Source organism: Pan paniscus, chromosome 20, assembly GCF_029289425.2.
Source record: "Pan paniscus chromosome 20, NHGRI_mPanPan1-v2.0_pri, whole genome shotgun sequence".
NCBI classification, from domain to species: domain Eukaryota; kingdom Metazoa; phylum Chordata; class Mammalia; order Primates; family Hominidae; genus Pan; species Pan paniscus.
Genome location: NC_073269.2, coordinates 27,909,120 through 27,928,576, shown reverse-complemented (window position 1 = coordinate 27,928,576; position 19,457 = coordinate 27,909,120). Strand labels below are relative to the sequence as shown.

The 19,457-nt window shown below is 38.6% G+C and overlaps 1 protein-coding gene and 1 pseudogene across 18 annotated transcripts in view; one reads left to right on the top strand and one right to left on the bottom strand.

Moving 5' to 3' along the window:
* Nucleotides 1-19,457, top strand: part of ZNF91 (zinc finger protein 91) — a 101,767-nt gene that overhangs the window by 6,482 nt on the left and 75,828 nt on the right. For 14 of the 18 annotated variants that reach the window (XM_063600086.1, XM_063600082.1, XM_063600084.1 and 11 more), the window contains exon 2: nt 14,938-15,033. In XM_063600086.1, coding sequence (XP_063456156.1) covers nt 14,938-15,033 — 96 coding nt within the window. Of the gene's footprint in view, nt 1-13,997; nt 14,125-14,937; nt 15,034-19,457 lie in introns of all 18 variants that reach the window. The other 4 variants (XM_063600090.1, XM_063600087.1, XM_063600088.1 and 1 more) reach the window with 1 other exon arrangement.
* On the bottom strand, nt 2,052-13,038 carry LOC100988114 (cdc42 effector protein 3-like; annotated as a pseudogene).

The following is a 19,457-nucleotide window of genomic DNA, read 5'->3' as shown; positions in this document are numbered from 1 at the left end:
CCAGCCTCCCAAGTAGCTTGGGATTACAGGTGCCCACCACCATGCCTGGCTAATTTTTGTATTTTTTAGTAGAGATGGGGTTTCACCGTAATGGCCAGGCTGGTCTCCAACTCCTGACCTCAGGTGATTTGCCTGCCTTGGCCTCCCAAAGTGCTGGGATTACAGGCGTGAGCCACTGCGTTTGGCCTCCGCATTGGTTTTCCAAGAATAATGGTCTCCAGCTTCATGTTGCTATAAAGGGCATAATCTTGTTTTTTTCTGTACCAGTTCCATGTTACTTTGTTTACTGTAGCTCTGTAGTATAATTTGAAAACAGGTAATGTAATGCCTTCAGTTTTGTTGTTTTGCTTATGTTTACTTTGGATATTCAGCCTCTGTTGTGGTTTTATATGAATTTTACAATTTGGTTTTATATGAATTATACAAAAACAATGTTTTTGGTTATTGTTTTCTGTTTGTTTTTTATGACCACACGGTATTCCATGATGTTTATGTATCATATTTTTTTATTATATGTTTTATTTTATTTTAGAGACAGGGTCTCACTCTGTTGCCCAGGCTGAAGTACGGTGGCATAATCATGGCTCACTGCAACCTCCGCCTCTCGGGTTCCAGCAATTCTCCTGCCTCAGCCTCCTGAGTAGCTGTGATTACAGGTGTGCACCACCACGCCCTGCTAATTTTTGTAGTTTTAGTAGAGACGGGGTTTCACCATGCTGACCAGGCTGGTCTGGAACTCCTGACCTTAAGTGATCTGCCCACCTCTGCCTCCCAAAGTGCTGGGATTACAGGCATGAGCCATTGTGCCCGGCCTTTTTTTTTTTTTTTTTTTTTTGAGACAGTCTCACTCTTGTTGTCTAGAATGAAGTGCAATAGTGCCATCTCAGCTCACTGCAACCTCTGCCTCCCGGGTTTAAGTGATTATCCTGTCTCAGCCTCCCAAGTAGCTGGGAGTACAGATGCCCACCACCACCATGCCCGACTAATTTTTGTATTTTTAGAAGAGATGGGGTTTCACCATGTTGGCCAGGCTAGTCTTGAACTCCTGACCTCAGGTGATCCACCCACCTTGGCCTCCCAAAGTTCTGGGATTACAGGCATGAGCCATCGTGGTGGGCCAAGCAATACTCTTGTTCCTCAGCCTTCCAAGTAGCTGGGGCCACAGGTGTGTGCCACCATGCCTAACTAATTTTTCTTATTGTATTTTTTTTAGAGATGCATTTTTATAGATGGGATTTTCCCATATTGCGCAGGCTGGTCTCAAACTCCTGAGCTCAGGCAATCCACCTGCCTTGGCCTCTCAAAGTGCTGGGATTACAGGCATGAGCCATTGTGCCTGATCATACCATATTTTCTTTATTCAGTCTACCATTGATAGGCATTCAAGTTGATTCCATGTCTTTGCTATTGTGAATAGTGCTGCAGTGAACACCCTTGTGCATGTGTCTTTATGAGAGAATAATTTGTATTTCTTTGGGTATATACCCAGTGATGAGGTTGCTTGGTGAAATGGTAATTGTTTTTAGTTCTGTGAGGAATTGCCACACCGCTTTTTACAATGGTTGAATTAATGTACACTGTTAACAGCAATGTATAAGTATTCCCTTTTCTCTGAAACCTTGACAGTATCTATTTTTTGACATTTTAATAGCTGTTCTCACTGGTGTGGATGGTATCTCATGGTTTTTCTTGGCATTTCTCTAATGATTATTGATGAGCATTTTATTGCATGCTTGTTAGCCAAATGTTTGTCTTCTTTCGAAAAGCATCTTTTTCATGTTTCTTGTCTACTTTTTAATGAGGTATTTTTTTTCTTATAAACTTGTTTAAGTTCCTTATGGATTCTGGATATTAGACTTTTGTCAGAAGCATAGTTTGCAAATATTTTCTATTATTCCGTAGGTTGTCTGTTTACTGTGTTGATAGTTTCCTTTTCTTTGAAGGAGATTTTTAGTTTAATTAGGTCCAATTTGTCAATTTTTACTTTTGTTGTAATTGCTTTTGGTATTTTCATCATGAAATCTCTGCCAGTTTCTGTGTCTAGAATGGTATTTCTTTGGTTATCTTCCAGGGTTTTTTATCATTTTAAAATTAACATTTCAGTCTTTAATTAATCTTGAGTTGATTTTTGTGTATGGTGTAATAAAGGGGTCCAGTTTTAGTCTTCTCCATAGTGCTAGCTGGTTATTCCACAACCATTTATTAAATAGGGAATTCTTTCCACATTTCTATTGTTACTTTTGGTGAAGATCAGATGGTTGTAGGTGTGTGACATTATTTCTGGGCTCCCTATTCTGTTACATTCATCTATGAGTTTGTTTCTGTACCAGTTCCATGTTGCTTTGTTTACTGTAGCTTTGCAGTATAATTTGAAAACAGGTAATGTAATGCCTTCAGCTTCGTTGTTTTGCTTATGTTTACTTTGGCTATTCAGACTCTTTTTTGGTTTTATATGAGTTTTACAACAGTTTTTTTTTCATTCTGTTAAAAATATTTTGGTAATTTGATATCGAACAGCATTAAATCTGTAAATTTTGGAGGACAGTATGATCACTTTTAGGATATTGATTTTTTCTATTTATGAGCATAAAGTTGTTTTCCATTTGTGCCATTTCTGACTTCTTTAAGCATTGTTTTGTAATTCTTATAGAGATCTTTCACCTTCCTGGTTAGCTGTATTCTTAGATATTTTATTATTTTTGCAGCAATTGTGAATGGGATTATGTTTATGATCACATTTGGCTTGGATGTTGTTGATTCACAGGGATGCTACGAATTTTTGTCCATTTATTTTGTATCCTAAAATTATTTTTTTCCAAAGGCATGTAAAAATATATTTTTACTTTAACTTTAAAAATAACTTAGTTACAGTAGTACTTTGCCTGTATCTTACCAACATGTAGCTGACAGTTAAAATTTTGCAATATAGATATAATATACAGGGATATATAAGAACTACAAGAAAATCTCCAAAACCCGTAAAGTTCAAATGTGAAAACAGAAAAGTTTTAACACTGGAGAATTCTCTATGGTGAGCCCAAGCAATATATAGAAAAGAGTCTAGAAAAAAGGCTGAGGTGTTAAATATGTTTTTACTTCCTCTTGCTCAGAAAATGTTGGAGTGCTGTAAAGTTCTGTAAATTTCTAATGTGACTCGCCCAGCCCTTTGTAGCTAGTGCCAATCCTGGCCAAGCTAGATTTCTTGTGTGTCTGCAAACAATATGTGAGCCAAACATCACCAATGCCTGCTGAAAATGGGTTCTGACTGACAGATTTCCTCGTTTTGCCAAGACAGGATTTTTTTTTTTTTCTAAATTGTTTTTGCAAACAAGCTATAACAGGTAAAAAATAAAAATGCTTTATAAGAATATTATTTTAGAAAACCCATCACAAAACTGCAAATACAGCTTCAGAAGCCCTTCTGTTCAACTGCAGTTAGTTTAGTTTGTTTTTGTACCTTCTACCCCAAAGGAAATAAGTTGGCATCCTGTTACTTATTTTTTTCCATGACATTCAGCCCCTCATCCAAAAGTGAGGGCCCAATATCAAGCTGCAGGGGGAGGAGGGAACCTGTAAGATCAGAGAGGGACTCCTCTGACTTAGTCTTTCCCTTGATGAGCTTGCATGACGCGGGATGGTGAAACATGTCTTCGGCTGGCCATTCGGGGTACTGTTCGGACAGGTTGGAGGAGTGACTGTCCCTGCCCTGTCTGGACTGAGATGCGGAACCGCTGGAGCCCCATGAGGTGTCTCCCTGGTGGACTGTCCCGTTCTCCAACAGACTGCTTTTCTCCTGACCTTTTTCCTCCATGACGGGCTCGCAGCTAAGCCTTGGCAACTTTGCTGGCCGAAAGGACTCCTGTTTGGAATTAAAGTTCACCGGTGACAATAAGAGCAACATGAGAGCTTGGGACCCTCCAGTGATCGTGAGGGAGATGGTATTTTTGACCACTGAGGAGGGTGTTTCTGTGAACACAGAGTCTGAGGTGCTGTTGGCCCGGAAGAACTTACTATGCCCGGGGAGCTGACCCAGGTGTGCTTTCTCCTAGTTTCCAGGTAAAAGCTCATTGTTCCCTTGAAGAAAGGAAATATCTCCAAAGACGTCATGCTTGGCCCTCTTTGCCGATTTGGATGGTATGGCAAAAGTCTCCAAGAGGGGGACTGATGATATCGGGAGACAGAATGTCTCAGTTTAAATTTCTTTCCTTTCTTGTTATTGGCTGCTTTCAGGTAAATTGGGGCCTTGGCTGGCATTTTGGAATTTGAGAATGTCTGTTTTGCAAGCGGAAGAAAGGGCAACTTTTTTCACAGATGGTATATGTTTCTGAAGAATCTTTTTCGTTAGGAACTGTCACATTTTTCTCAAGTGGCTTCAGAAGTGGCTCTAGCTGTGCGCGGTTCCGGCGTGGTGGGCGGTGACCTGCAGGGAAGCGAGGCCACCTGAGTGCACTGCCCTGGCCAGGCTGCAGCTCCCCAGGTCCCTTGCAGCCCGGGATTGGTTGGGCGCGGAGGGCTGTATCCTGAAATTATACTGAAGTTATTTGTAAGTTTAAAGAGCTATTCTGCCAAGTCTCTACGGTTTTCCTGATGTGGAAACCTGTTGTCTGCAAACAGGGATAGTTTGACCTCCTCTGTTCCTGTTTAAACGCCTTTAATTTTAATTTTAATTTTTTTTTAGATGGAGTTTTGCTTTGTTGCCCAGGCTGGAGGGTAGTGGCACGATCTCGCTAACTGCAACCTCTGCCTCCTAGGTTCAAGCGATTCTCCTGTCTCAGCCTCGTGAGTAGCTGAAATTACAGGCACGTGACACCACGCTCGGCTAATTTTGGTATTTTTAGTAGAGACAGGGTTTCACCATGTTGGTCAGGCTAGTCTCGAACTCCTGACCTCATGGTCCACCCGCCTTGGCCTCCCAGAGTGCTGGGATTACAGGTGTGAGCCACTGCATCCAGCCAAATGCCTTTTATTTTTATCTTTTGCCTGATTGCTCTGACCAGGACTTCCAATTTTATGTTGAATAGTAGTGTTAAGAGAAGGCATCTTTTGCCTTTGGCCAGTTTTCAAGGAGGAATATTTCAAGCTTTTTTTTTTTCTTTTTGAGATAGTCTCCCTTTGTCTCTCATGCTGGAGTGCAGGGGCACAGTCTCGGCCAACTGCAGCCTCTGCCTTCTGGGTTCAAGCGATTCTCCTTCCTCGGCCTCTTGAGTAGCTGGGATTACAGGCACCCGCCACCACACCTGGCTAATTTTTGCATTTTTAGTAGAGATGGGGTTTTGCTATGTCAGCCAGGTTGATCTCAAACTCCTGACCTCAGGCGATCCACCTGCCTTGGCCTGCCAAATTGCTGAAATTACAGGACTGAACCACTGTACCCATCCGCTTCCAGGTTTTGTTTATTCAGTATATTGGGGCTGAGGGTTTGTCATAGATAACTTATTTTAAAGCATGTACCTTCAATGCCTAGGTTGTTGAGTATTTTTAACATGAAAGATGTTAAAATTTACCAAAAGCTTTTTCTGCATCTACTGAGGTAATCTTGTGGTTTCTGTCTTTAGTAGTTCTTTTTATGTGATCAATCACATTTATTAATTTGTGTATGTTGAACCAACCTTGCATTCCCAAAATAAATTCTACTTGCTCATAGTGGGTTAGCTTTTGGATATGCTGCTGGATTTTGTCATGATTTTGTTGAAGATTTTTGTATCAGTGTTCAAAGATACTGGCCTGAATTTTATTGGTTTGTTTTATCTCTGCCAGGTTTTGGTATCAGAATAATGCTGTTCTTATATAATGAGTTGGAGAGAAGTTACTTTTTCTTAATTTCTTAAAATAGTTTTAGTAGAAATAATACCAGCACTTTTTTGTACGTCTGGTCCACCTGTGAATGTCTGGTCCTTGGCTTTGTTTGGTTGGTAGGCTATTTATTACAGTTCAGTTTTTGAGCTTCTTGTTCATCTGTTTAGGGCTTTGATTTCTTTTTTGTTCATTCTTGGAAGGATGTATTCCTTAATAATTTTTTTCATTTTTTCTAGATTTTCTTGTGCACAGAGGTGTTCATAATAGACTTCAAAATATTTTTGTGGGGTCAGTGGTCATATCTCTGTGTGTTTGGTTTGTATAATTTTGAGATTTTTGAATTTCCTGAGGATTTTTTATTTCTGATTGTGTGGTCAGTATGTGCCACGTGGCGATGAGAAGAATGTATGTTATTTTTAGATGAAGAGTTCTGTAGATACCTATTAGGAATATTTGGTCAAGTGTTGAGTTTAGGTTCTCATATTTTGTTAATTTTCTTCTTCAATTATCTGTCTACTAGTGCCTGTGGGATGTTGTAATCTCCCACTATTATTGTGTCTGAATCTAAATCTCTTCATAGGTCTCTGAGAACATGCTTTATTCATCTGAACCTATGAATTTTATGTAACACCTTTCTCTCTTCTGTTTTTTCTTCCATAAACATTCTTTCATGTGCACACAGTGTGCAAAATTTAGATGTCCAGGAGTTCAAGAACATGTTTAGAGACCTGGCTGTTGTAAAAGAAAATATAAATTAGAAATAAGAGGCTTAATTAGTCTACATAAAAGTAAGAAAATATCTTACTAAAATCTCTTTTCTTATAACATTTAGATTACGTATATATTTTTATCTCCCTTTTTTTGAAATATATGTAAATCAAATAACAGCTGAATAAACCTTTTGTTATTTTTTTTTTTTTTTTTTTTGTCTCAGGATTGTCTTTATCTGGGACCCGAGATTAATTGCTTCGTTTTTGCTTTGGCAAAAGATTGTTCTTACAATTTTTAGTCTTTTAAAGTTGACACAGATTTGTTCAGTCTTGCTCATTCTAAAAGCACACAAAAGTTGAGCATAAAAATAGGGTTAAATTTAGCAATAAAGAATTATAAAGACTAAAAGATACTGAGTAAGTTGTTTGACAGAAACCTGATTATCCATGATGATTATTTGCAGGCTAAAGTATTTATACTACAAAAGAAAAAAGAGTTCAGTTTATGGCTGGGCGTGGTGGCTCATGCTGGTAATCCCAGCACTTTGGGAGGCCAAGTCGGGCGGATCACCTGAGGTTGGGAGTTATAGACCAGCCTGACCAACATGGAGTAATCTTGTCTCTACTAAAAATACAAAATTAGCTGAGCATGGTGGCGCATGCCTGTAATCCAGTTACTCGGGAGATTGAGGCAGGAGAATCACTTGAACCCAGGAGGTGGAGGTTGAGGTGAGCCGAGATCATGCCGTTGCACTCCAGCCTGGGCAATGAGAGCAAAACTCAGTCTCAAAAAAAAAAAAAAAAAGAGAAAGAAAAAAAGAGTTCAGTTTATAAACTGAAAAGTGGAGTGTGTTGTCATACCTTTGTTTCTATTTATTCAGTACAATTAGCATAGTAATGTATAATGTTTGTAGACAACCTGCATTCATATACATCCAATAGTATTTTCTGCAAGAGTATGAATATAAAGCCACAATATTTACTTTGAATGAATTCCTTAAATAGTTGTTTTAATATTGTGATTCATAGTTTTGAAATGTAGTTTTTCAACTGAATTATAGTTGCAGAAAATTTTTTAAAATCCTACATACATTATGAGTAGTATATTAAAATTATTCATAATTACATATTTATATCTAATATCCAAAGAAAATGTATTACCAAATCGTTACAGTAGATATTAGTCTGATATGCTTATTAATTTAACCAATAGGGATAGTTATAGGTAAGTATAATTTTAGTGGCTTTCATTTCAGAAATTGGAATGCTGCTATTACAGGACAAATAAAGGCAGGTGATTTGGCCACCCCAAAACTGTATAGCTGTTTAGTTAGTTATGTTGCAGGCTCACATATATTCCATTATATTAACACAGTCAGGTTTTAATTTTTTTATCAAAAAGTGCTGGTGGTAGTTGTCAGATATATTTCTATATAGATTCCACATTTAATGGGCAGCAGATTAGAGAGCAGCAGAGATAGAAAAAAATCTTCTAAAATTCTGCTGATAATGTGCCCTTTCTTCATAACACTCATGTTTCTCATGCTGTGAGTAGCTATGCACTTTGGATATTTAGAGAGAAATTATTTTTAGAGGAATATTTTCTGGCTGACTTGATCAATCTTATATGTAATCTCAGTTTTTTCTTAAGACGCTTTTAACTTGTTTTTTTCTCTCAATATAATCTTTCTCGGAATGAGAGCTGTTTTTCTTTCTAATGCTTTGTGTATCTGTTTTAGAAACCCTATTAGTATCCCATAATGTCTGTGAAAGACGTGGGCTGTCACAGTGAGAACTCTTAGAGCTATCTCTATCTGGATGCATGCTGGAAACCCAGCAGTATATTTTCCATGTCACCATTATAAATAGAAACTGTGGCTTAGATAATGCTCGCATTCCCATTATTGTGAAGGTGCGATTCTACCCGGGAGGCCTGCAAGCTCTCCTTCTGCAGCTCAGGCTTCACTCTTTTTTTTTTTTTTTTTTTTTTTTTTTTGAGACGGATTTTCCCCCCATTGCCCAGGCCAGAGTGCAATGGTGCAATCTCGGCTCACTGCAACCTCCGCCTTCTGGGCTCAAGGGATTCTCCTTCCTCAGCCTCCTGAGTGCTTGGATTACAGGTGCCCACCACCATGCCCAGCAAATTTTTTATTTTTATTTTTAGTGGAGATGGGGCTTCACCATGTTGACCAGGCTGCTCTTGAACTCCTGACCTCATGATCTGCCCCACCTCAGCCTCCTAAAGTGCTGGGATTACAGGCATGAGCCACCACACCCGGCCAGACTTCACTCTTTGATGTGACACTAAAGTGCTGCTGTGGCAATTGTTGTTCATCTAAGATGTGAGCTGCCAGCTGTGAGCCCTGTGCTGTGGGCTGTACCACAGTGGCAGATGGTAGGAAACAAAAGAGGACACTGGCCACCAGAAGAGGGGAAGCAGGAGTGCACTAGTCAAGTCCTCAGGGAGTAGAGAGCCAGTGCTTTAAAATGCAAGTAGCCAAAAAGATAGCACCCTATTCAACCACTTTTGTAGAAGAGTGAAAGTCTACCTTAAGCAGGCACCTGGCTTCAAGTTGCAAAACTACCTTCTGCCATGAAGATGTGAAAAGCTTATTTTGTCATTGAATATAACCAATTAGCATACATGGATGACCTCCCCAATGACCAGGTGAATTTAGGATGAACTACCTATGACATGGCGCTGTAAATTCTTCTACTTGTGAACTAATTACGGTAACCGTCTTTATTTCTTTTCAATCTCTTAAGCAGATGGATTGTAATGCATGTGACATTCAGACTTAATTGTGTAATGAGACAGTTTTCTTTCTGTTCTATTACTGTGGTTTCTCTGGTGCTGAAGAGAATTAATAAAAATTATATTTCCCAAACACTGTGTAGAATTACCAGACATAATATAAACACATAAGGTGCCAACCAAGCTCTACTCTAGAGGGGACTTTCCCTCTCAGGCTTCCAGTCAACTCACAGTTACGCTGTAAAATGTGTGCTGTCACCTAAATATGCAGGCAGAATTGTGTCTCTGCCTATTTGGTAGTTTCATTTTCTATTTAGAATCAGCCTGAGTCTCTCTTGCTGGCTTATTATTGGACCATCAGCCCGGGGTCACTGGAAATGCTCTCACAGTCACCTAGGTATCTTTGAGACATTTGAGAATCTCCAGAACAGAATTGTGTCAGGCTGACTAGAGTGGTTAATTTTGCTTCTATCTTAGTGTAAAAGAAATTAGTCATCCTGTGTTTGCTCCTCCCCTCATACAAGAGATGTCTTTGGTTGGTACCCAGGTGAGAGTTTCTCTAGTTCCCTGGTACTTGAGTGAAAAATGATGAGGAGGTCTGGAGACTCAAACAAATAAACTAATTGCTTCCAATTCATATAGTCATTAGAAAAATAGATGAAGCAGTCATGGTCCCTACCATGCAAGAACTTTTAGTCTAGACTAGCAACTGGATAAGTGGTTTAATTATGCATCAAAAGGTTGGGTACAATAAATAGATGTGTGCAAAAATATGGGCTTTATTTGGGCCGTTTTCTTTATATTTTTGTGACTTGTGATGTCTACACCTGAACATATATTAATAAACAAAAAAGTTATTATTTGTATTTTTTATGCCCTGCTAAGAATACTTATTTATCATCTAAAAAATTATTCTAGAAAACCTTAAGGGATTTGTTTAAATTGCTTATTAGTATGTGATATAAAATTGAAAGGGCAGTGGGGCTAAAAAAGATTAAAATTACACAAACTCTGAGATTTAAGTTTCTGTTTTTGTTTTTGTTTTTTAGCTAAGTTTAAAAAAAGAAATGGAACTAAAAATACTCCCCAGTGGCATAAAGAACAGAATTTTACATCAACTCTACACCCTGCTTCAGCCCTGTTTAGATTCACCCTTTTTGAAGGCCTTATTTAAGTCTTGCCCTACCCTGGAGTTTTGCCTCGCAGAACTAACTAGAAGAGATCAGAGTTTTGGGTGATGAATCCTGTTGCCTTTTTAGAGTTGGTGCTCACAATTTTCTGAAACCCAATAGCAGATAAATGGAAAAATAACATGTATTATAGGGTCTTAATTTAATAATTTTATATTAAAACCAGTGTTTACAGAGACATTCCATTTAGCAACTTGTTTTCTGTTCCTGCAGATACAGTAATTGATTCACAAGTCACAAAATAGTAAATATAAACATAATAATTCATCTAAATTACATTACACTCTATCTGTATCCCTCTCATCTGTCTATATTTAGATTTTATTCTATGCATTTTTTTTAAAAAATTAGTGACAGAAAAACAGAAGAAGAAATAAAAATGCTGGATCCTTATTCTAAATCCTTGGGATTATTCAACACTTAGTATCAACTCACAGGGTGTTATTAGAATTAAATCAAATAATGAATTATCACAGTGCTCTGTAACATCCTGTTGATTACATAGTACCTGCTTAATAAACATTGCATTAGTACATGTGCACATGTTGTTTTCCAAATGCAGACTTACTCAGAAATTGCTGTTTTCTGTTTTCTTTGTGAACTTTAAAGAGCCAGCAAGTAGTATACTTTAAGATAGAGAATGGTTGTCTTCATTTGTATCAGAAGTATTTGTGTTGTGACAGGAGTGCTAAGTGTAAGGGACTGTGTGCTGTGCCTCATTTTTCTAACAAATGCTAATAATGAGACCAGAGAGAGTGACATCAGCACTGACAGGGGACTTGTTTAGAACACCCATTTATGGACCATTTCCAAACCTGCAGAATCACATTACGTAGAGTGGGGCCAAGTTTACCAAGTGATTTATAAGCTAATTAAAGCTTGAGTGGCAATGCTTAGGTAAGTGGTTATAAGCTCAGGCTTCTAATTAGAAGCACATGGCCAATTCACAGAACTCTCTTGTGCCCTTTTCACAGTTTCTGTTTAATGTTCTGAAGATAGCATCTATTTGTTTTAATTAAGTGTCTCCTGTGACTCTAAGGTGCCAGAATCAAGTATGAGAAGTTTAAGATACATTCATGAGAGTTAAGTTCCACCTTTGCACTAAAGGGTGGTCCAGGAACCTGTTCTATTTGGATTTGGTAAGGACAGGACAGTGTGGCCAATATTTGTATTACTGTAGCAGAAATTGCTGATGTCCGTAGCAGGGGAGGGCACCTGAGGACAAAAAAAAAAAAGAGAAACTTATATTTTTATCTGGGTGGAGCAGCTCATTGTTCTGAATCTTTTCTGTTATTCAGGACAGAAATGGGTAGAGTTTTTGTGTCTTGGGCCTTCTGCCTTTGGGTGTGGTGGTAATAGGTAAACATGTGCTCAAATTATTAAAGGCAAATTCTCAAAATGCAGACATAATTAGTCCAGAAAATCTCATCTGAGAAAGAATTTGAGAGGAGGAGGAGAAAGAGAAAAAATGGCTTTTTTTCAGCTAAACATGTCTCAGATCAAGAGCTGTGTCCACTCTGCCTCGTGGAATGCCACGCATTTAGTACTTGCAAATTTTTACTTCTGTACCTGTATTTTTTCTCCCTAATGAGTTTGTCTTAACTACTTTTAAAAATGCTTATGACAGGCCAGGCGTGGTGGCTCACGTCTGTAATCCCAGCACTTTGGGAGGCCGAGGCGGGCAGATCACCTGAGGTTGGCAGTTCGAGACCAGCGTGACCAACATGGAGAAACCCTGTCTCTACGAAAAATACAAAATTAGCTGGGTGTGGTGATGCATGCCTGTAATCACAGCTACTCGGGAGGCTGAGGCAGGAGAATTGCTTGAACCCGGGAGGCAGAGCTTGTGGTGAGCCGAGATCGTGCCATTCCACTCCAGCCTGGGCAACAACAAGAGCAAAACTCCGTCTCAAAAAAAAAAAGAAAAAAAAACTTATGATAGTCAAGGATCTCTGAAAATATTTCTTTTCTATCTACCAGAGCCTTCTCTGCATGATGGCTTCTTATATGCCATGCAGAATTCTCACCATGAATTTGTGATCTGCAATATTAAAAATGTTCTCTTTGTGGCTGTTGAACATGGAAAGGTATGGATAATCTATTTCTATGGAGAAAACCTGGGATTCTTAGTAAAGATGGAGAACATATAATGTTGAGGTTCTGTTTTTTTGTTATCTCTGTGCATTACAGGATTAAGAAAGTGCTCATTTAAACAGGATGGCATTTATTACCCAGAAAGTTTGGAAAAAATTATCAGGATATAGCTGCTTATTAGGGTGTTAAAGAAAGTACTTAAAATCACTATTAAAAATTGTAGAACACGGAAGATACCTGTACCTTGAACTTTCCATGCAACTGATATTTTCTTATGGTTAAATTGAGACTGTAATTTACTTTAGTGGGGGCAATATGGTGCATCAGCATACTATAGAAACTTGTCCTAGTGCAATTGGTATTAATAACTCACTTGCTTAATAAGCTCTCTTACAGATTTTTTCACTACAGAGTTATTTTTCTCTTCATCATTAAGTATCTTTATGCAGGTGATGTGCATAAAACATCACATTTAATCTGGCAGCTGCCCTTTTTTTTAGGTTTTCTTTGCATTGATCTTTTTTTGGTAAATGAAAGCTCTCATCTTTGTTTACAGGCCAGAAAAACTGAAAAAAACACAGGCTGTTCCACTTACAGGATGTTTGACAGAATAGTCTTTTGGGGTCAAAACATTGGCATTACTAGTGAACTTTTTAGAAATTCAGTAATTCAGACTTTATTTCAGATCTCCTGAAAAAATAATCTGCATTAACAAGATGTCTAGTTTATCATACACATTAAAATTTGAGTGGTACTGGCCAGGCATGGTGGCTCATGCCTGTAATCCCAGCACTTTGGGAGGCCGAGGCGGGAGGATCACGAGGTCAGGAGATCGAGACCATCCTGGCTAGCACAGTGAAACCCCGTCTCTACTAAAAATACAAAAAATTAGCCGGGCGTGGTGGTGGGCACCTGTAGTCCCAGCTACTCGGGAGGCTGAGGCAGGAGAATCATGGAACCCGGGAGGCGGAGCTTGCAGTGAGCTGAGATTGCGCCACTGCACTCCAGCCTGGGCAACAGAGTGAGACTCTGTCTCAAAAAAAAAAAAAAAATTTTTGAGTGGTACCTTCTAACTCAACATGTCTATTGTGTCTGAAATATATAACAACTATGCCTTTTTCACCTGAAAAAAATACACAAGTCATTCTGTATTATGTAAATATAACACTCAAAAATGTACTTGTTAATATTTATGCCCTCAATTTTACACTTTATCATCTAGACAAGTATCATATATACACTGATATTGTGGGTATTATGCCACTGTCTTTTCTCAGAGTTAGAGAATACATTACAAAACGTTTGTGTGTTGACAATTATTTTATTGGATAATTTCAGCCACTCTTATAAGTCAGAACCAGTTCTAGTCACTTTCTGATTTTACCTTGAGTCAAATGAAAAATTCTGCCCATAGCCACTTTGTAAATATGTGTGTTTGTGTGTGTTTTGCAGGGACTGTTGACATTTAGGGATGTGGCCATAGAATTCTCTCCGGAGGAGTGGCAATGTCTGGACACTGCACAGCAGAATTTATATAGGAATGTGATGTTAGAGAACTACAGAAACCTGGCCTTCCTGGGTAAGGAAAACTTTAATACTAAGTTTCTAATATAAACTAATGGTTTTACTTCTTTTCTTTTCTTTTTTTTTTTTTTTTTTTTTTGAGACAGAGTCTTGCTCTGTTGCCCAGACTGGAGTGCAGTGGCGAGATCTTGGCTCATTGCAAGCTCTGCCTCCCAGGTTCACACCATTCTCCTGACTCAGCCTCCCGAGTAACTGGGACTACAGGCGCCCACCACCATGCCCGGCTAATTTTTTTTTTTTTTTTTTTTTTTTTTTTTGGTATTTTTAGTAGAGACGGGGTTTCACTGTGTTAGACAGGATGGTCTCAATCTCCTGACCTCATGATCTGCCCGCCTTGGCCTCCCAGAGTTCTGGGATTACAGGCTTCATTTCTGTTTTGTAGAATGTTTTCTGGAAATTTATGCTTTCAGATTTCTGTTTTCAAGAAAATCCTGGGGATTTGTTTGTTTAGAAAAGAATTTCCTCAAGATGTTTCATCTTGACCTGAACTTTCCACATTCCTGAGCTGATCTGTGTCCTTCACTTTAGATTAGTGGTAATTTCAGAAGTTTTGTGGCATAAAATACTGTTACTCACACCTTAAAATCTAATTGCCATCACCAGTTTTTGATACAGTAGTACCAAGCAGTAAAATTAAGAACCTATAAAATTAAAATGTCTTCTAAATATTTAAACATTTCTGTTACAAATTAGTATATTGGGACAATTTATTAGAATATTCTATTATATGCTCTTTACTGAGCACATTACTAAGTTGGCAGGTGGAGAATATGAGCAAGACTCATGTTAGTTATTTTTAATAAAACAGGTATTGCTGTCTCTAAGCCAGACCTGATTACTTGTCTGGAGCAAGGAAAAGAGCCCTGGAATATGAAGCAACATGAGATGGTGGATGAACCCACAGGTAGGTGAGAGTGAATACAACAGACGACAAGGATGAGAGGCCCAAAGTCAAGAAGAAAGCAGGTCTTTAAAGTGATCTGAGAAGCTGTGTTCCAAAGGAAATAGTTTCTGGGAAGCCTGAATTTTTTTTTTAAATTATGCTATCACTTCTGTTAATGCTTATAAAATCTCTAAGAATTCTACTTTCCCTTCAATGATCTTTCTTCAAGTTTACAGTGACAGCTAGAGTACTGTTCATGGCATACAAAAGAGTGCATTTTGCTAATTTTACATTTTGCTAATTTTTTGCATTTTACATTTTGCTAATTAACTGAGTGTATTCATTAGTTTAAACAGGTTTTAAAGTACTGTTTATTTATATATATATTTATATATAAGATTACATGATTTACAAAAAGCAACATTTTACTTACTGGTCTTCAATTTCAATGACTTTAAATTTTTCTTTTGACTGTTTCGTCTTCCACATACTTTGAGTGCTATGTTAAAATAGAAGCATTGACAATAAGAAACAATAGTTTTGCATCGGTGACTGTAAAGAAGGAGCAAACACTTGTTCAAGTATTTATAGACTGGTTTCAGAAAGTAAAAATCTATTTTTGTTGGGTCCTCAGAGTGATAGAATGTCATCTGGGTTTGTAGTGAAGAAGGGTTGTAGCTTGGTCTTAAGTCTGCTGGGTTTGCACAAGGGTCCACCTTTAGTTGTGTTGTTAAAAGGGGCTTGGATAGTTATAATTCTCATTTAATTTTTGGACAGAGTGAATATCCTTCAGGACTTTGCTCTGCAGGGCAGACCCAAGGGCAGGTTTCTGCAGTCAGGTCTGCATATGGTGGGCTTTATATGAGGATGTGGATGAGCATGGCTTTCATCGAGTACAAGAGAGGATTTTCCCAGGTTACTTTGGGTTTCTACATAGGCAGAACCGGCCATGAACTGTGGCTCAGAGAGCTGGAACTGAATCATAGACCTGCTTCAGGGACCACAGTAAAGGCCAAAGTCTGCAGGCCTGCTGCATGGCTATAAATGGGTGTCTTCCTCCAGGCCTCTGGAATGGCAGAACCTCCCCAAGTCTGTAGCTGGGAAGAGTTTGGGATGGTTACAGAGTACAGTTCAAAATTCTCAGTGGAACCAAGTTAAGTGGAACATTTTCTTGTCTGTAGCCAAAAACAGTAGTCCTGTAGTTTGCTGCCTGAATGAGGCTTGCCTTCTAAAAAGGATTACCTTCAGTCTTGGGCTTCAGCAGAGTTTCATAACTCCCTTCCTGGATCTCAGAGCTCTCTTAAAGGCACTTATTTTTGAGATGGGGTCTTGCAACATAACCCAGGCAGGTCTTAATATTTTGACCGGAAGCAGTTCTCCAACTTTAATGTGCCGTGTAGCTGTCATTACAGGTGTGAACCATGATGCCTGGTTCTCTCACAAACGCATTTTTGTCAGGAATGGCTGCCACATTTTCTTGCTGTCAGGAGATAAGCAAATAGGGCATCTTTTTTTTTTTAGCTTATTAATGTCACTCTCCATATAAATTTTTATTTTTATTTTCTACTTCAAATTTGTCTGTAGTTTTGGATTCAGACATTTAGGACAATATACTAGAATGTACATGTTGTGTGTGAGTTAGGTAATTAGTATACAGGCAGACAAATAGGAATTACAGAATTTTCAGCTACTTTTGTCAGCCTGTAACTAAATAATAACATAATGTATTCCTCAAATATTTGTTTTATACATGAAGCTCTAACCATATTTTGCTAAATATATACATAATTTAGCAATTTAAGGCTATAGTTGGTTCTAAACTTGAATTACAGTAATTTTTTGTGTAAAAATAGCACATATTTAAAACATAAAAATTGACACTAGTTTCTTTTAAATGCTTATCTATTAAGTTTCTCATTAGCATCTCCTATTTATGATTGTACTACATTTTCTCTGGGATTTTATTGCCATACAATAGATACCAGTAATTTAAAGTGCCTGCCTTCCATGACTGCACAGTTAGTCAAACATTGCCGTTTTCTAGACAAATTATTTGTTAACGTACATTAATGTTGCCAACTAGATTTTATGAGTAAACATTTCTTTCATTATTTTCTTGCAGTTCTACATTAGTGTGTTTTTTAGTGTAAGTTCCTTAATATCAGTTTATTGTTTTTTGGTTTTACTTATGTATTATAATTTTAGACAATTTGCAATTCTGTTTGTATACAGTGTGGGATTTAATTAAAAGATAAATGAGCCATATGTCTATCACAATCAGATTATATATGTGTGTTTTTATGTCTACAAATATGACCCCAATTTTGGTTATAGCTTGTCTTGTATATATTGTTTCTTATCTCATTTTTTTTTCTTTTTTGTTTTTGAGATGGAGTTTTGCTCTTGTTGCTGAGGCTGGAGTGCAATGCATGATCTTGGCTCACTGCAACCTCCACCTCCCAGATTCAAGTGATTCTCTTGCCTCAGCCTCTAATGTACCTGGGATATCAGGCATGTACCACCATGCCTGGCTAATTTTGTATTTTTCTTTTAGTATAGACAGGGTTTCTCTCATGTTGGTTAGGCTGGTCTTGAGCTCCTGACCTCAGGTGATCTGCCTGCCTTGGCCTCCCAAAGTGCTGGGATTACAGGTGTCAGCCACCTTGCCGCTGGTGGCTTTCAATGTTGGTTTTGTCTTGTCTAAGTGAGTAGCCTTTGAAATAGCATTATTTTCACCATGTGTTTAATGATGAATATGTATTTCCTTTGTGTGAAAAAAAGTTTTTGTGATTTGAAGGTAATTTTCAAGAAAATTTATAATTCTTTTTCTGTTTTTTTCTAAAATAATTGTTGTAAAAACACATAACATATAATTTACCTTCTTAAATCTATTTCAATGTACATGTCAGGGCCAGGCATGGTGGTGGCTCACTTCTGTAAGACCAGGATTTTGAGAGGCCAGGACAGGAGGATTGCTTGAGCCCAAAAGTTTGAGACCAGCCTGGGCAAAATATGGAGACACCCTCTCTACAAACATTTTTATGTAAGAAATAGCCAGGCATGATGGTGTGTACCTGTGGTCCCAGCTACTTGAGAGATTGAGGGGCAGGATTATTTGAGCCTGGGAGTGTAAGGCTGCAGTGAGCCATAATGTGCCACTCTACTCAAGCTTGTGTGACAGATTGAGACCCTGTCTCAAAAAACTAAACAAAACTGTATATTTCAGGCCTGTTAATATTAACATTGTTATGCAAAAGACTTCTAGAAATTTTACATCTTGCAAAATTAAAATGCAATGCCCATTAAATAACATTTGACCATTTTATGCTCTCTCTAGCCCTTGACAAACACCCTTCCAGTTTCTGTTTTTATGAGTGTGACTATTTTATATACCTTAGTGAAATCATAACATTTATCGTTTCGTTACTAGTTTATTTCAGTTGACATAATCTCAAAGTGTATCTTTAAATGTGACAAGTTTTTTGTGTTTTTTTTTTAAGGTTGAATAATACTCCGTTGTATCAAATATGTCTTCAGGGTCCTATGATGCATATTTTAGATATAGATTCATAAATGGAATTGCTGTATTTGATAATAATTTTATTTAAAGTACATTTATAACATTATAAAATAATGGGTGCATCCTGCTTTCCACCAACAATCAATAGAAGTTTTGTTTGTTTCTTTGTTTGTTTTTTGCTTTTTTTTTTTTTTTAAATCATTCTTGGGTGTTTCTCGGAGAGGGGATTTGGCAGGGTCATAGGACAATAGTGGAGGGAAGGTCAGCAGATAAACAAATGAACAAAGGTCTCTGGTTTTCCTAGGCAGAGGACCCTGCGGCCCTCCGCAGTGTTTGTGTCCCTGGGTACTTGAGATTAGGGAGTGATGACTCTTAACGAGCATGCTGCCTTCAAGCATCTGTTTCACAAAGCACATCTTGCACTGTCCTTAATCCATTTAACCTTGAGTGGACACAGCACGTTTCAGAGAGCACGGGGTTGGGGGTAAGGTTACAGATTAACAGCATCCCAAGGCAGAAGAATTTTTCTTAGTACAGAACAAAATGGAGTCTCCTATGTGTACTTCTTTCTACACAGACACAGCAACAATCTGATTTCTCTATCTTTTCCCCACATTTCCCCCTTTTCTATTCAACAAAACCGCCATCGTCATCATGGCCCGTTCTCAATGAGCTGTTGGTTACACCTCCCAGACGGGGTGGTGGCCGGGCAGAGGGGCTCCTCACTTCCCAGAAGGGGCGGCCGGGCAGAGGCGCCCTCCACCTCCCAGACAGGGCAGCGGCTGGGCGGAGGCGCACCCCACCTCCCTCCCGGACGGGGCGGCTGGCCGGGCGGGGGCTGCCCCCCACCTCCCTCCCGGACGGGGCGGCTGGCCGGGTGGGGGCTGCCCCCCACCTCCCTCCCGGGCGTTGTTGTTTTTTTTTC